The sequence below is a fragment of the Colobus angolensis genome, unplaced genomic scaffold (assembly GCF_000951035.1).
Source record: "Colobus angolensis palliatus isolate OR3802 unplaced genomic scaffold, Cang.pa_1.0 Scaffold504, whole genome shotgun sequence".
NCBI lineage: Eukaryota > Metazoa > Chordata > Mammalia > Primates > Cercopithecidae > Colobus > Colobus angolensis.
Window position 1 is genome coordinate 597,453 of NW_012118533.1, and position 18,426 is coordinate 615,878.

Genomic DNA, 18,426 nt, shown 5'->3' on the forward strand with positions numbered 1-18,426 from the left:
TCCTTCCTTCTTTTCCTCCCTCCTTCCCTCCCTCCCTCCTTCCTTCCCTCCCTCCTTCCCTCCCTCCCTCTAACTTAAAATAAAGATATTTTAAGTATAAATTCCCTCTAACTACTATTCAGTTGTATTCTATAAATTTAACCTGTATTGTTTTCATTGTTACCCTGTTTTAAATGGTATAATACTCAGAAGCATTAACAAAAATTTAAACCATGTAACTTTAAAGAAAGTTTTTCTTTTATTATTTAATTTTAATTTAATTGCATTATGGATAAAGAATATAATCTGTATGATGTTGAGTCTTTGGAATTTATTGAGCTTTCAGTCATGGCCTGATATTTTGTCTTCTTTTATGAATATTCCATTTCCATACTCAGAAAAAAATATGCTTTGTGGGATGTAGAATCTAGTTATTCTCTCCAAGTTCAAACTTATTAATGCTTTTTTCAAGTTTTATATACTGATACTTTTTAAAAAGTTTTATTTTATTGTAGTAGGAACATTTAACATATCTACCCTGTTAATAAATGTCTAACTACAATACGCTATTGTTGACTACAGGTACAGTGTTGTAGAATGGATCCCTACAACGTATTCATTTACATAACTAAAATTTCTTACTGGTTAATTCGCAAATCCCCTATCCCACTTTCCCCCTGTACCTGGCAAGCACCTTCCTAATTTTTGTCTCTATGATTTTGATTGTTTGAAATGCCATACGTAAGTGGAATTATGCAGTATTTGTTCTTTTGCGATTGACTAATTTCACTTAACATGATGTCCTCAAGTTTCGTCCATACTGTCACATACTGCAGAATTTACTTCTTTTTAGGGCTACATGGTATTTGTTTATATGTATGCATACTTTTTATATCTATGTTGATGGACACTGTGGTTTCCACATCTTGGCTATTATAAATAGTACCACAGTGAACATGGGAATGCAGGTATCTCTTTGAGATAGTGATTTTATTTCTTTTGCATAAATACCTAGAAGTGAGATTCCTGCATCATGTGGTAGTTCTCTTTTTAAATTTTTGAGGACCTTTTATGCTATTTTCCTATTTGATAGGGATGACATTGAATCCATAGGTTGCTTTGGGTAGTATGAATATTTAAATAGTATTTAATAAATTTTTGAGGACCTTTTATGCTATTTTCCACAGTGACTACAACATTTTGCATTCCCACCATCTGTGTGCAAATGTTCCAATTTCCCCACATCCTCACCAACATTTGTTGTCTATTTTTTTTTTATAGTAGCCATTCTGATAGGTGTGTGGTGATATCTCATTCAGATTTTGATTTGCATTTCCATGATAACTAGTAACATTGAGTATTTTTCATATATGTTTTGGCCATGTATATGTCTTCTTAGGAGAAATTCACTAGCCTATTTTTGAATCAGGTTGTTAGTGTGTTTTTGCTATTAATTTGTATGTGTTTCTTCTATATTTTGGAGATTAACCCCCTCATCAGAAGCTTTTTTAGTTTGATGTAGTTCAACTTGTTTATTTTTTATTTTGTTGCCTGTGCTTTTGGTGTCATATCCAAAACACCGTTGCCAAGACCAATATCAAGAAACATTTCTCCTATGCTTTCTTCTAGGAATTGTAAGGTTTCAAGTCTTACATTTAAGTTCTTAATCCATTTTGAGTTGATTTTTGTGTAGAATGTAAGGTAAGGATCCAATTTCATTATTTTGCATGTGAATATCCAGTTTTCTCAGCACCATCTGTTGAAAAGACTATCTTCTCCCCTTTGCATATTCTTGGCACCCTTTCAAGATCAGTTGGCTATATATGCATAGATTTATTTCTGGGCTGTCTATTCTGTTCCATTGATCTGTCTCTCTTTATGCCAGTACCATACTGCTTTGACTACTACAGTTTTGTAATATATTTTGAAATTGGAAAATGTGATGCCTCTATCTTTGCTGTTCTTTCTCAAGATTGACTTGGCTATTTGTGGCTTTTTGTGATTCCATGTAAATTTACATTTTTTTAAATTTCTTTGTAAAATCCTATTGAGGTTTTGATAGGGATGACATTGAATCCATAGGTTGCTTTGGGTAGTATGAATATTTAAATAGTATGATGTTTTCCAATCTAAAAACACAGGATATCTTTCAATTATTTTTGTTTTAATTTCTTTCACCACTGTTTTCTAGTTTTTAATATACAAATCTCTCACTTCTTAGTTAGGTTTATGCCTAAGTATTTTAATTTTTTGGTTACTATGGTAAAGGGGATTGTTCTCCTCATTTCCTTTTCAACTAGTTTGCTGTTTTTGTATAGAAACACAATTGAATTTTGTTTGTTGATTTCCTATCCTGCAATTATACTGAATTCAATGATTAGTTCTAACAGTTTGTTTTTGGCATCTTTAGGGTTTTCTATTTATAAGATTGTGTTGTCTGCAAACAGGGCTAATTTAACTTCTTTCTTTCTGATATGAATTTGTGGAACTTGCCAGAGCTCCAACATTACCAAGACACTTTTTTGGACATCCCTGGAGAAGGCAGTGAAATGGATACACAGATAAACCTTCTCCCTCTCTAAAGGTAGCAGAGTGCTGGGAATTTTTTGTCCTTGCTCTATGCTGAGCAACAGGAAGGATCTATGGTACTTAACAGCCCAAGCTGCTGTCTCTGTTCTCTATGAGAGCTCCATGGCCAGCAAAACAGAAACTAGTCTCTGCTGAGGTCCCTTGGAATAGTTAGGGTGCTGGGTGTACACACTACACTCTCTCCCTGCCCTTAGAAAATGTTGTAGCTTAGGGGTTCCCTTCTTGATTGTACAGTGTTGTGCTCGGTGTAAGGATTCTGTCGAGAGTGTGTCCCAAATCTCCCTACTGACTTTGGTGAGTCTAGTTTAGTGTTTGCCTGGGATGTGGAGTCTTTCAGTAAGTTTATGGATTTCTTACAAAGAGAATTTGTCTATGAATTGTTGATAAATTCATATGTTTGTAAGGGGGAAAAGGGTCTTCCTACTCTGCGATCTTGCTGATATTATTTCCTACTGATGCTTAATTTTTTTTTGGTTGTTTTACCGCTTTATGAGATTGGTAAGTTCTGAGTTAGATAAAATTGTTTGTACTGGAGAAGAGGGGTTCATATAGACCATAGGAAACTTTACTAAGTTATTTCATCACCTTTATTTCCCATGATTACTATAAAATCACTTTGGATTTGTATTTCTTTTTGCTACAGTGTTTCATTTAAGAGTATTTCAGACAATCTTTTATAAAGCTAAATGCTCACATATGTCTTTACCGTACACTTACATTTAAGTAATAGTTTAGCTGGATATTACATCTGAGTTATTATGCTAATTTTCTTTAACATTTTGAAAATATTGCATTGCATACCAGTATCCAATGCTGTTAAAAAGTCTGATATCAATCAGATTTCAGTGGTTTTCTGTCTAGAAACTTTAAAAAAATTTCCTTATCTTTGATGATGTTCTTAAATTTCACTACAATATGTCAACATGAGGGTTTTATTCCTATCTGTGTGGTGACCTATAAGTGTTTCCTGAGTTCTCTCTTCTTTAATTCTAGAAAAGTCTAATTTTTTTCTTCAAAAATATTGCTGCGTCCATGTACTTATTTACTTTTTTCCTTTAAGGACTCTTGATTGAAATATTATCATATTGGCTTCTCTAATTGTATCCTATGTATTTCCTAGCTCTTCCTATATATTTTCTTTTTAAAAAACTCACCTGATGCTTTCTATGAAAGCTCTTACATTAAATATTTTGGATCTTTAAAATTTTTCTACTGTATTTTTTTCTGTTATTCAGCTCACCTACTGCATTTGTTATTTCAACAATTATCTTCTTTATACCTGGTGCTGAACATTGGTTTTCCCTTATGTCTGCTTTTTCTGCTTTATATTCAATATCCTACAAATGCCTTTTTCACCACTTTTATATTTATTGATCTTACTTTAAATGCTTGTTCTCTCAGATCTATTAATTTATTTTGGTTTGGTTGTTATAGATTGTACCATATATTATCTTTCTCTTATTGCAGTTATGTTTCTCAGATGTCTTGTTATTTTTACTAGATAACTCTTACTGCTCTGGGATTATTAAGTACTTTGGCTGAAAGTATGTACTGGGAGAAAGTTTAAAGTCCAGAACATAGCTGACATCCCTCCTGGTGAGTGTGGTGGTGGAGACAGGGTACTCCTCAGGGTGGTAAGCCTCTTGGGTTACTATCTTGGCTCAATTACTCTGTTTGCCTTATTTGCTTCCTTACAAGATGATCCTGAATCTCAGGCACTCCCCCTTTGCCTTTGCCATAAGCTCTACTCTTCCTCAACAAAAAGCTGTGCTATAATTACTTACTCCTAGGATGTGCAGGAGATTATATCTGGGTAAGGAATGATGGGCCACCCTGATACTATCCCATTGACTCCATTATAGGGGCTGCTGTTTCTCTGGCTTTCAGGTGATGTGGTGGAGAACTGGTCACCCAGGTCCATATGGAATAGAAAAAACATTAAGAAGCAGTTCCTCAGCCTGTTCCTTACATGAAGTGTTCAGCTTTCATCTGCTACTGGCTGTAATTCCCACTTTTTCTAATATGCACCTGTACCAAATGATCTTGCCTTTACTTTTAGCATCTCAGATCTATAATTCACTTTTATGTTTTTGATGTATCTCTGATGTTGAGTTTGAGAAGAATTGGAACAGACAAAGAATTAAGGTTTCCTTTGGGGAGAAAAGTGAAAGTGGCAACCAAGGAGTGTTTGAGCCCAGATTATATCAGCAGATAAGTCCATCCACCCAGGTAACTCCAGGAATGGCTAGGATGTTGAATATAGCTTTTCAACCAGTATTAGGGTTAGTTCCTTATCTTGTCAGAAACCAGAAACCTCTCCATTCAAGTTTTAGAGATGATTTCTATTTGTTTCCGTTAACTAATGTAGTGAGGCTGAACGGTTTAGTGCTGTAAAGAACATTAGGCCTCTTGGGGAAAAATAAAAGAAGTACTAAAAGTAGCAAAATTTCTAAAAGTAGGTTTTATTTAACTCAGAAAATTGGAAATGTAATTATCTGTGAGGAAAAACCTAGGAACAGCTAAATCCAGATGGGTAAGATTTCCTATTGTATGAAATACTATCAATTCATTAGTATAATCATTATATTATCTTCATTTCTCATCTGTACTCCACACAGGATAAATATTTGTGCAAGACATATAAATAGCTGTTGCACATGCTAACTGACAATGACCTTGGATTCCTGGTGCAGCTATTCCAAGTCCCACAGAGCTGCAAAACACCAAGCCAAATCCCACAACAAGTTTCAGAATCACTTATGAAGACACAGCATTTGTTAGTGATTTTTTTTTTTTTTTTCTGCTCATCTACACTAGAGAAGTCTCGATGTTGCTAATCATCAAGCATGATTTCATCATGAGAAAAGGGCAAATGATACTTACTGCTCAGCCAGTTACACTTACTAATTGGCACATGTGAACTATCCCAAATGCACACATTTTTAATATCTCATTGCCTTCTAAATAACCTTCAGAGGCACTGAAGTATTCATGCAACCTTCAGGAAGCCCGGAACAGGAAACCGCACCAAATAACTCCATGAGGGAACACAGCATTTACCAGCTGGATATTTTTAGGTCTGCAGGGAGATAGGGTTTGTAACACAGTACCAAAAAAGTAAGTCGTTTTGCAGAGAGTAAGATGGTGTTACCTTTCCACAAAGTGAAATGTGAGAGGATGCAAGGGTATGGGGCATGTATCCTCACTGTTCTTGTGGTGATTACATCTGCAACACAGTTGCTTTAAGGGCCTGGGAAAATCTGTAGAAGCTTTAGATCTGCGATTTCTTCATTTCTTTCTCTCTCTCTCTCTTTCTCTTTTTTACATTAAAATCCTGAGGCTGTTAACTCTAAAAACCAATGGAAAGAGGGGAAAGGGAAAAGGAAGGTAGGGAGGAAGGAAGGAAAGTGGAACAAAGGATAGTAATAGTAAATGAATTCTTGTATGAGAATTTTTCTGTGCATGTGCAAGGAGTTTAAGTAAGTATTTGATAATAATAGGGTATGTTTTACTTACTGCCATTTTCTGGCTTCAGTTTAGTGGCTAGCCATCAATACAGAAGGAAAATGGGATGGAAATGTGATTTAATTCCTATGAAAACTCATGCTGATGACAAGGCATTAAAGGGCGCTTTGGGAGAGAAGTGCACTTACACCTGTAGGTGTCCCCTCCCACATTGGAACTCTGTATGACAGCTTTCTGCTCCTTCAGATTAACTCTGGATTCTGTAACTGACCCACCTACCTTTCACTGCAAGGTTCACAGCTTCTGCAAGCTCGACACTGGTGACCTCCGTGCCATTGACAGCCAGTACCACATCTCCAATCTGGAGCCCGGCTTCCTTGGCGGCACTGTCTGTGAGTAGACAGACAACAACAGTCTCATTGAGGGAGGGTCCCAAATGGAGTACCCTGCTATTTGTCTTCTTTTTAAAAGGCTTTTTCTCTGAAGGGCCTTTCTTTCCAACTTTAGACAATTGCCGATGTCATTAATAAGGAGGAAAATGCTCTCCTTGCAGCCTCCCTTTCATTTCCAGGACGCGGTTTCCTCACGCATTCAGCCAGGCTGCTGCGTGGCCTCTTTGCAATATAATAGCAAAGCTGCTCAGAAACTCAATCTATTCATCCAGCAGAAGGTTGAACTGCTAGTTCTCATTCCCTCATTGCTGCTAGGTTTCTTTGTAACCCTGAGAAAATCATTTAACCTCAATATCTCCATCTATAAAAAGGGGGGTGGGGGCAGAGTTTCTCTGCAGGATTGTTGAGAGAACAAGTAATTGAAATACTTATGAAGTTGTGGCAAAAACAGATCCTGGAGTAGTAAGGGGAAAAAAGAAATCAAGAGCTGCTTTTACTTTCATTGTATAGGCTCCTTTCTGAGCCATCTCAGAAAGGAAACAAAAAATAGCCTAAGCCTAAGGACTTAGGCTTTGGAAGATGGGAGGGACCTTTCCAGAGGTTATTTATTTTATCCCATAGTTTTCTAGCACCTGCACTTACTGCAAAACACCTAATATTCTTTAGGGCTAAAAAAGGATATAATAAGCCATTTCAAGGTTAACTCATTTTTAATAAGGTCTGCCATATCTTTAACCAAAATTTCTTCCTGCTGCAGTGTAAATCTATTTTTATTTTTTGCTTTAGTTTAAACTCATTTCCTCTTTCTTAGGACTCAGTGCTGGGTATATGTGTACTATTCATGGACTTGAAGAATACTATGCAGTAATATCAGGTTTTTAGTATTTAGAATGTCATAAGCCTTCTTAAAGAATTTTATTTTCAAAGTATGATTCAACAGATAATGACTTAGAATGTTTACAGTAATGACTATAGTTTGTCTAAATCTATCCATAGTAGAAGTCTTCTCTGCTTGGATAAGCAATGGCCCATCAATGTAGGAGGGTAGATAAAAAGTAATAAATATTATGAGTGACATTTTCATTCATAATATAATCCTCATAATGAATTAAAGTCTCATGGCATGGTCCATGGTTGATCATTTGAATATATTCCTCCACAGTGTTTTTTAGAGATGAGGTTTCACCATGTTGCCCAGGCTGGTCTCAAATTCCTAGACTCAAGGGATCCTCCTGCCTTAATCCTAGCACTTCTGGAGGCCAAGGCTGCCAGATCACTGGAGAGCCCAGGAGTTTGAGACCAGTGTGGGCAACATGATGAAATCCAGTCTCTACAAAAAATATAAAAATTAACCCGGTATGGTGGCACATGTACCTGTAGTCTTAGCTACTCGGGAGGCTGAGGTAGGAGGATCATGTTAGCCCAGAGTGGTTGAGGCTGCAGTGAGCCATGATTGTACCACTATACTCCAGCCTGGGCAACAGAAGTGAGACCTGATCTCAAAAAAAAAAAAAAAAAAAAAGAAATAGATTCAAGATTCATAACCAAAGGGTCAAATGTGAAAAGAGAAATGCAGAACACTGAAGAAAAAATCTTGAAGAATAATTACCTTTAGGGAGAGAGGGGAAAAGAGGAGACAAAAAGCAACACAAAGAAGGAGCAGACAGACCTTACAGAGCATAGACTCAAGAGTATAAAACCAACAGAAGGCATGAGAAGCATTTCAAGATATAGGGAATAGTCAACATTTCTATAGCAATGTCATAAAAGTAACCATAGCATAGCATTTTTAATACTAGTTCATTCAAGCAGTCAAGAAGAATGAGGATTGAGGAAAGGTGATTAAATCTGAGGTGGGAGAGTAAATGATAAAGAACTTCAAGAAGGATTATGGAAGCGGAAGGAAAATGTATGAGCCATTTGTGCTGATGAATATATATTAAATGATTGACTAGATTGCCTTTCTAGTAGATAAACTACTCTAATTAAAGGTATGTATCTAATAACAAAGTGTCTCTGCTAAGTAAAATGTGTTTTCAAACAACAGTCTTTTACTTAAGGAATCTATCAATATGAAAGTAATTTTTAAAAAAAAAACCTTTATTGAGATATAATGCACGTACCATATACTTCACCCACTTAAAGTGTACAATTAAATGGTTTTTCTATATTCAGGGAGTTGTGCAATCATCAACACTATCTATTTTAAAACAGTTTTTTGTCACTCTAGAAAGAAACTCCATAACCAATAGCTGTCACTCTCTAGTCCTCCTAACCCCTCAGCCTCAGACAACCACCAATCTGCTTTCTATCTCTATTGACTTGCCCATTGTGGACATTTCATATAAACTGAATCATATAATATGTGGTTTTTTGTGTCTGGCTCTATTCACTTAGCATAATGTTTTCAAGATTCAGCTATGTCATAACCTGCACTATATTCCTTTTAATTGGTGAATATTCCATGTAAGGACACAGCACATTTTGTTCATTCATTCATCAATTGATGGGCACTTGGGTTATTTACACTTTACGTTTTTTAAAAATAAAGCTGCTATGGAAATGTAGGTACAAATTTTTCTGTGGACATATGTTTTCATTTGTCTTGAGTATATGCCTAGGAGTGGAATTGTTAGATTAAAAGGAAACTCTACGTGTAACTTCTTGTGAAACTGCCAAACTATTTTCCAAAGAGGCTGCACAATTTTACATTCCCACTAGCACTGTATGAGTATTTTGGATTTCTGTACATTCTTTCCAATATTTGTTATTATCTGACTTTAAAAAAGTATGAAGTGGTCTAGTGTATAAAGTGGTATCTCATCGTAGCTTTGGTTTGAATTTCCCTGATGACTACTGATGTTGAATGTTTTACCATGTGCTTATTGGCTATTTGTATGTCTTTGGAGAAATGTCTATTCAAATCCTTTGCTCATTTTAAAATGTGTGTTATCTTTGTATTATTCAGCTATGACAGTAAAAATGATTCTCGTTTGCAGAGGACTTATTTCTAGAGTATAACCCTTTTGAATAGTTCATTTTATTGTTTTTATCTTTCATTATAAAGGGTGCAGACTATATTCCTTTATTTTGTAGTGTAACTTACAAATTTCCCCTTTATGTAGTAATCGTGGTGGGAGTTTGGGGCATTAGGTCTTGTTCAAAGAGGGAGATATTTTAAGGTGACCCTGTAATATACTACACACATATTTGCCCTATTTGATTCTGGTCTGGCAGCAGATGGAAGTATTCAGCCAACATTTTACAGGAAGGAATAACATGAGGTGGTGGGAAAATGAGACTGGGATTTTCTAAATGTACATCTCCCTCCAATAGAATACCTTACTACACAGTTCTGTATTTATTATAAAGAGCTAAATGCTGAGTTATTTCATCCTTTTATGCATATTTACATATAACACAGAATCCAAAAACCTTATAATTTCAAAGGGGGCTTGTATTTTCATTTTAAAAATTGTATTATAACAGCAGCATTTTAAATTCTAGAGCTTTCAGAAAGATGGGTCTATCCATAATTTCCTCTATGGTTTGCTCTTCTCTAAATGTATAGTTTTCTTTCCAAGTTTACTTAGTATCAAAGTTGGAACATCTGTTTCTTTTGTTTATGCCAACAGATCTCAGAAGCATTTAGGCTTTCATAGAAAATGTTCATGCAAATGCCATCCGGGTGTGGGCAATTTGTTATGCAAGTTACTAGCAAGCTCGGTCTCTGTATACTTATGGATAATCATTTCCATCCCACCTACAGGTCTCCTTGCTTTATCTTTTTCTCTTCAGTTTGTAATTAAGCCTCTCTAGTGCATCGAGAACAATGTTTTGTGGTGTGAATAAGACTCTCAGAAGTGCTGAAAATATGTGTAATTTTAAAGTCCCTCAACCCCTCATTTAGTAGATGTGACTAGACAATGGATTTCAGAGGGTGCTCTTCAGCACAGAGGAATACATTTTTAAAAAGAGAAGTAGACTCAGCAGCCACATGAATCCCTGCCAGAGCAGAATTTTCTATGTTGAATAAAATCCTAGGTTAACTATGTATTGTGCCATTTCTTCTATAGTAAAGTTGCCTCAGCTTTTCCTATTACAAAGCCTCAGGGCCTCCTAAATATGAAGTCATCTGCAATGCAAATATTTTTATTTGTTTCACATTGAATAGATGAGATACAGTTAACTATATCAGTTGAACAGTTGCAAAGGTATCAGCAATTAAATAAGTCATAACATTTTATTAAACTACATTTATTTTATCTAGAAAGACAGGCACAAAAAGGTGTGTCAAGATTTTGGATATTTTGAAAAAATCCAGTGAGCTTATTAAGTCAGACCTGTATGACTTTTAAAGGATAATCATTATTTATGTTCCTTCTAAATTTCCTCGTTTCTTTAAGATTGATCTTGTGAAGTCAGAAGTTGAGAGAGGAAAGGAGAGAAGAGGTAAATGTAGAGAAATGGGAAAGGAGGAAGAAAAAAGAAGAGAAGAAGGGAGTGGGGAAGTGTGAAACATACATTAATGAAGCCTCCATGAATAAACATTTATTTTGCTAAAGCCAGATTTCTTTTAAAACTTCAGAAGCCATATGGTTTTAAAAATTTGCCTGCCTTTGTGTCTTTAAAGATAAATAATATCACACACAATTGTTTTTTGTTCAGGTTCACTCAAAAGGTATTAAGGGGCCGACTAAGGTTGACCTTGGACAAAATTTGCAATCTTTATCTTCTGTCATCTAAGTCCTGTTACCAAGTTTCTCTTCAGCCCTCCTTCCCCATTTGTCTGTGGTCTACACTTCTACTCCTAAATTTCATCATTTGGGAAGTTTCACTGACTGCCCTAACCATTTAAGAAATTATTTGCTAAATATAGTCATCTATATATTTGATTAACTGATAAAACGTTAATTGAAATTCATTCACCTCAAAGTAAAAATATGCCCATGCACTTGCATTTTATTATCTAATTATAGAGTAAAAGGCTGTTTATCTGGATAAAATAATTATCAGCTTAGTAACTTGGCCCTTTGCTTTCCTATAAATATTTTAGAATCAAATTGATAATTTTTAAAAAATGAAAAACCCAAAAGCTTAAACGAAACAACTACTCTCCTAGAATACAGATTGAAATTTGAAGAACTGACATCTTTAAATATTAAGATTTAAGAACAATGAATGTATTTTTCCTGCTGTTAATTTAGGTATTTTATTTTAAAATTTATTTCTATATTGTTTTATTTTCAAAGTAGTATTCTTCACATCTTAATTAGAATTGTTCCTATCAATTTGCTTCCCCCTCACCCACCTACCTCCAGGGCTTTCTATTCCATACCTTTTTTGGAACTCTGACATGTCACCATCCAGCTCTACCTGCTGTGAGGGTTGAAATTGACTCAAAGCCTTCAACTGCCACCCTTATCCATCTCGCCTCACACTGAGGCCATGTTCTTCCTGGGCTGCTTCCAGCCAGTGACTGAAGTTGGAAGGGCTATTAGAGTAAGGCTTTTGCTCCAGTCTCTAAAGGACCCTCTATTCTGGGACTCCCTATTGGTCTGTCTCAGAATTTCTCAGGGCTACACTGCAGTTCTAGGCTCTTACCCAACCCTGTTTCCTTTCTCATCCTCTTTTGCAGGTGCCAAAATGACCTGCAACAGGGTCTGAAGGTTGTTCTGCCCACTCACATTCTGTTCCCTTTGCTGGGCACAATGATTTCCTCCAATCTCTTGTGCATTCATTTTCATCTGGATGTCCATTTTTCAGATGACAGAAATAAGAAAAAGTAACTCCCTTTGTTACTTTAAGGAAGTTTCTATCTGTTTCTAATTTCCCAGTATTTTTGTAAGTCATGAGAAGGTAAGAGCAAAAGGGATCAACAAAACAGGAAGGATTCACTTTCAACAGGAGAAAGAGAAACGAGGACACAAGTACAAATTCAAGTACACTTGAAGGTGTACAGGTGGGATTTCTGATAAATAGAAAATAGAGACAGGAAATAGTCAAGAAGATAATACAAGCTTGCAAGTCTGAGGTAGGCTGAAGCTGGGGAAGAAAATAAGCTTTACATTGGATAAGAATTCAGAAATGTTGATTATTTTACTAGACTGACCTGTAGTTCTATGATTATTAGACTGGATTGGACTTCTAATGACAAAACAAAGGGTGATGCCTTATTGTCTAAGAGAGACTACAAAAATGAGGATTCATCCCAGAACTCACACAGAGAGGGAGGAATGGATTAGCAAGGCAAGTTAAATGGAGAGCTTTGAGAATAAGTTATTTTATGTAATACACCAGCTGAACCTTGATCATTCCATAAACAGTTAAATATTGGAGACAATGTTAGTTCAGCTGTGTAGCTAAGAAGAGCTCATATGCTATTTAATGTATTTAATATTTTTCTTAATAGTGGAGAAAAACTAGTTCAGAATCAAGTCATAAAAATTCAAAGACAATTCTTTGATAGGAATGACAGGAGTTTTAAAGAAAGTGATTAGCTTTCAAGTACCAAGAAGAGGCAAAACACACCTCATTTGTGGACACTAGGTGGTGAGTTGTTCGTGTGAGGGTCGTTTATTACTCATTTGGTGCAAAGTGTTACTATGTCAGTACAGTCTGAGGCTGAGAGGTCAGCAGTCTTCTCCCAATACCCTCTTTTCTTCTCCATTATGTACTAACTCATGGAAGGTAAAGAAGCGTCACTCCACCCTCAGGTCCAGGGTAGGCCCCGGTTTTCTGGTAACCCAATCAGGACAATTCCATTCCCCTTGCATTTAGCCTAAGTGAAATAGCTCATAGTGGTCCCCAAGGGACATGGCAAAATGACGATATTTGAGGTTTGAAGCCTGTCTCCACTCTTTCTGACTCTATGATTTGCAATGTGAAGGGTCAAACTGCCGAGATTGTTTTAAATCCAAATGGAAAGCTTGCAACACCAAGGAAGGAGGTGAAAGAAATTATGCTTTTGATGAAAACTTTGAGCCACCAAAACAAATAAAACACCTGTGCTACTTCCAAGCCTTCAACTTTTGTGATTCAATTCATCCCCTTCATTGCTTAACATACTGTGAGTCAGATTTTCTGTTAGTTGGAACAGAAAATCCTAACTGATATAAATCATAGCAAAATAACTAGTTCTAGAGTAAAAATTCTGAGATCTGAATCCTGCTATTCCCATAATTATAGCTATATAACCATAGGCTAGTTTAATTACTTAGTGGCTTAATATATTCATCTGTTAAATGGAAGTGATAATGTTAAGTTTCAAATTCTGTTGTATAAATTACATGGACCAAATCCTACTCAAACTATTCCAAAAAATAGAAGAGGAGGGAATACTTCCAAACTCATTCTACAAGGCCAGTATTACCCTGATTTTAAATGCAGACAAAAAGACATCAAAAAAAGAAAACTATAGGTCAATATCACTGATGAACATTGATGCAAAAATCCTCAACAAAGTACTAGCAAACCAAATTCAACAATACGTTAAAAAGATCATTCATCATGACCAAGTGGGATTTATCCTAGGAATTCAAGGATGGTTCAACATATAAAAATCAATGAATGTAATACATCATATCAACAGAATGAAGGACAAAAACCATATGATCATTTTAATTGATGCTGGAAAAGCATTCGTTGAAATTCAACATCGCTTCAATATAAAAACCCTCAAAACACTGCGTATAAAGCATACATCAACATGATAAAAGCCATACATGGCAGACACAGAGCTCATATCATACTGAATGGGGAAAACCTGAAAGCTTTTCCTCTAAGAACAGGAACATGACAAGGACACCCGTTTTCACCAATGTTATTCAACATAGTACTGGAAGTCGTAGCTAGAGCAGTCAGAGAAGACAAAGAAATAAAAGGCATCCAAATTATCCTTGTTTGCAGATGATATGGTCTTATATTTGGAGAAACCTAAAAACTCAACCTGAAAACTATTAGAACAATGAACAAATTCAGTAAAGTTGCAGGATACAAAACCAACATACAGAAATCAGTAGCATTTCTATATGCCAACAGCAAGCAATCTGAAAAAATGAAATCTAGAAAATAATCCAATTTTCAATAGCTACAAATACAATAAAGTATCTAGAAATTAACCAAAGAAGTAAAAGATCTCTACCATGAAAACTATAAAATACTGATGAAAGAAATCAAGGAGGACACAAAAAAACAAAAAGATATTTTACATTCATGGATTGAAAGAATCCATATTGTTAAAATGCCCATACTTCTCAAAGCAATCTACAGATTTAATGCAATCCCTATCAAAATACCAATGACATTCTTCATAGAAACAGCAAAAAATCCTAAAATTTACATGGAACCACAAAAGACCCAGAACAGCCTAAAGCTATCCTAAGCAAAAAGAACAAAGCTGGAAGAATCACATTATCTGAGTTTAAATTATACTAGAGAGCTATAGTTCCCCAAATGGCAAGGTACTGGCATAGAAACAGACACATAGATCAGTGGAACAGAATAGAGAACCCAGAGATAAATCAATACATTTACAGCAAACTCATTTTTGACAAAGGTGCCAAAAACATACATTGTAGAAAGGACAGTATCTTCAATAAATGGTGCTGGAAAAACTGGATATCCATATGCAGAAGAATAATCTGAGATCAGTGCTTTGAAAAAATTGGAGCTAGAACGGTTAAGTTGGTAGAAATATAAGATAAAGATATCCACACCCACCATGGTGCCACAGGGGAGACATAACAAGGTTATAACAGAAAGAACCCAGGGCCACCAGGGGGTTTCTGAATTACATTATAGTCAGTTATTTGTGTGTCTGTCTCCTGATCTGGACTGTGAGTTCCCAGTCAGAAACTGTATCTTACCCATCATTTTATCCTCATGCAGGATCCCAGAGGCAACACAGTAGATACCCTAAAAATGCTTGTTGAATGACTGCGAGAGCCCTGTGTACCTGAAGGCTGGGACAGCATGGGGCAGATGGAGGGCGGAGTATGACCTCAGGAGGATTACAAGCCTTCCTGCTTTGCTCTTATGCCCTAATGCCTTGTCTGGTCTCATTGTTATCCAGGGTCGCATTTCATTTTCCTTTGTTGTCAGCTTCAGGGTTCCTCTGCTGCGTGCCCTGTGATTCCATTAAGAATCTGCTTTCATATCCATAAATTATTTGGTTTCCTACTGCATGTAAAAGTTAGGTTTACACCTATGTAGTCTATTAAGTGTGTAATAGCATTATGTCTAAAAAAGCACAATGTACATACCTTAATTTAGAAATATTTTATGGCTAAAAAATGCTAACATAACAATCATCTGAGCCTTCAGCCAGTGCTCATCTTTTTGCTGAATACTTTAAGTTTTAGATTTAAAATCCCATGCTTATTTTTCAATGAATGGCTAAGGTTAATTCATTCATATTATTATGTGACTATACATAAGTATTCTAAATGTGCAAAATACAAACCTTGTATTCTCTTACGTATGCATAGAAAAATTCAGATTGACAACTTTTCCTTGATAAAATCCTCCACTGTTGAATTTCATACTTACAATAAAAAAACTAAGAAAGGTTATATTTTACTCTACAGTTAAAACAAAATGATATTATATATAACAATGGTTACATCTTAGCAGTACAAGTGAGGTTAAGATGAAACTAAAAACATACTAATGCTTGTACTGAAAGTATTACGTACCTCTTGACAGAGCCTATTGTATTCTCAAACATCTTTAGCAACTCCCCTTAGTGCTTGGAACATATTAGGCATAGTGTTTGTTAAATTCATGACTGTATAATTTAAAGTATTCTTTTCAATCTGAATCCACATTTGCTTGAGGTAAATTGTTTATTATTTCTGTTATTGCATATTCTCACTTGTAAGTGGGAGCTAGACTGTGGGTACCCAGAGGCAGACCTACTGGCATAATGGACTTTAGAGACTCAGAAGCAGGACACTGGGAAGGGATCGAGGGATAAGAAGCTACATATTGGGTACAGTGTACACTACTCAGGTGATGGATGTGCAATCTCAGATTTCAGCGCTACACAATTCATTCATGTAACCAAAAATGACTTGTACCACAAAAGCTACTGCAATAAAATATGTATATAAAACATAAACAAGTCGTTTACTATTTATGAAGGCTATTTACAGCAATAAAACAGAAATTCACAAAAGTTCACATTTTGTAGTAAAGATTGGACTGAAATAATGATTTCACATGCTGAAGCTTGTAATTGAAGCATAAGTTTGCTTTTTAATTATAAACCATTATTGTCTTAGGAAAATATACATAGCTATTAATTTTTAGTTCACTAAATTAATCTTACAAGAATATCAAGGAATTATTAGAATATCAATGAAGTGTGTAAAAATACATAACAAATACTTATTAAAGGTATAGTTATTAAATATATCAAATGTAAAAAGGCCATAAAATCATATACAGTACATTAAAATAAATCCATTATAATACCAAATGCATATTTCATATATGTTTAGAAACCAGACTAGACCCAATTGTAATAACAAGACAATACAGAAACAATAAAACAGTTACACTGTAGAATTGGAATACTAAGTGGTAATTTGTTACTTCTTTATACTGTCTGGTATATTTTATCAAATTAGTAAGTATTTTTTATTCATAGGATGAACCCAGACTCTTGACTCTTTTAATCTTTAATCTTTATTCCAACTTTGGAATTACCCTTCTATGTTTGAATGAGCTATTAATGCAGCTTTTATTTTAATAGCTTCAGATTCTTTCATAATGTTAAGAAACACATGGTACATGTATAGTCAGATGGAACCATACGTATTTCAGCTCCCCAAACACTCCATCCGGTGTCTGACTTCAGAGAGACTGGAGGCTGGCTACATGTTCTCTAAGACATATTCATTTTACCATAATTGTAGAGTCCTTTCAGGCTACTGGGTGAGGTTTTTTACTAAGACATCTGGGACCATTCTCAGGATTCACATCATCCCCTCAGAAAACCCAGGCTGCTGAATGAAAATTCTCTGTGTAGAATCTTTTCTCCTCAATATCAATTCGAAAGCCAAAGAATGGCCCTCTTCTGAGGTGACTGAGGAGCAAGCAGAAAAGTTGATAACATCAATTACATTATGGTAAGAAGATCCACACTCTGATGGTTAAGGTGGGAAAGTAGTTGAATGCATGCAGGGGTGAAGTCTGGATTAATGAGGAGTGTTCTCTTCAAAAATAAGTCGCTAACTTTGCAAAATAGTTCTCCTGGGAAGAACTTATATAATGTTAAAATATTGCAAGTCAAGACAGGTATCGCTTCAAGGTCTAAGGTGTGGGAGCCTGTTCATTAGTGGAAGCACTATATCCTTTTGTGAAGAAAAAATACACAAAAAGTATTTGGCAAGATCCATATATTAATATTTAAGGGTCAAGATGAAATCACGTAAAACAATTAGCTTTAGAATCCCTTTCAAAGTTCCAAGTACATGAGAAAGGATTATCAAGTGAAAAAAAATAAATCACTATTTTTTTTCTCTGTGCCCCAAAGAAGACAATGCAAAATGTTCATTCCTAAAGCACTCACTGTGGTCTTATATGTAGAGTAAAGCACACAGGGAGGCATGTACAGCTGTATTTAACAGTTTGTTTCATGGCACTTAGGGTTTTCTATGTATTCAAGAGTGTTTTGGATAGTGTGGAAGGCTGTGGCCAAAAGGAAAATGAGACTGAATTTCTATATTACTTTCCCAGTGTTTCTTTGTGGCTCTGTTGAGGAGGTTAAAACCAGAATAAAGTCATGTCCCAAGCCTTTCAGTATTTCAAGGGGCCAGAATAAAGAAGCACTATTGAATAACCAAAATATACTTTCAAGAAAAGTGTACATCACTTACCTGTATTTCTCAAATACCACGAAGAGGGTGGGCTTTGAAAACCACAGCAACGCTTTTTAAAGAACAACAAAACATTCTGTCCTTATTCTCCTGTCTTTCCTTTGCTTCTCTTACACCAC

The 18,426-nt window shown here is 35.5% G+C and overlaps 1 protein-coding gene across 1 annotated transcript in view; it reads right to left on the bottom strand.

Moving 5' to 3' along the window:
* Nucleotides 1–18,426, bottom strand: part of LOC105524730 — a 52,285-nt gene that overhangs the window by 18,555 nt on the left and 15,304 nt on the right. The window contains exon 3 of the mRNA XM_011960118.1: nucleotides 6,313–6,423. Within this exon, the coding sequence (XP_011815508.1) occupies nucleotides 6,313–6,423 (111 nt within the window). The remainder of the gene's footprint in view (nucleotides 1–6,312; nucleotides 6,424–18,426) is intronic.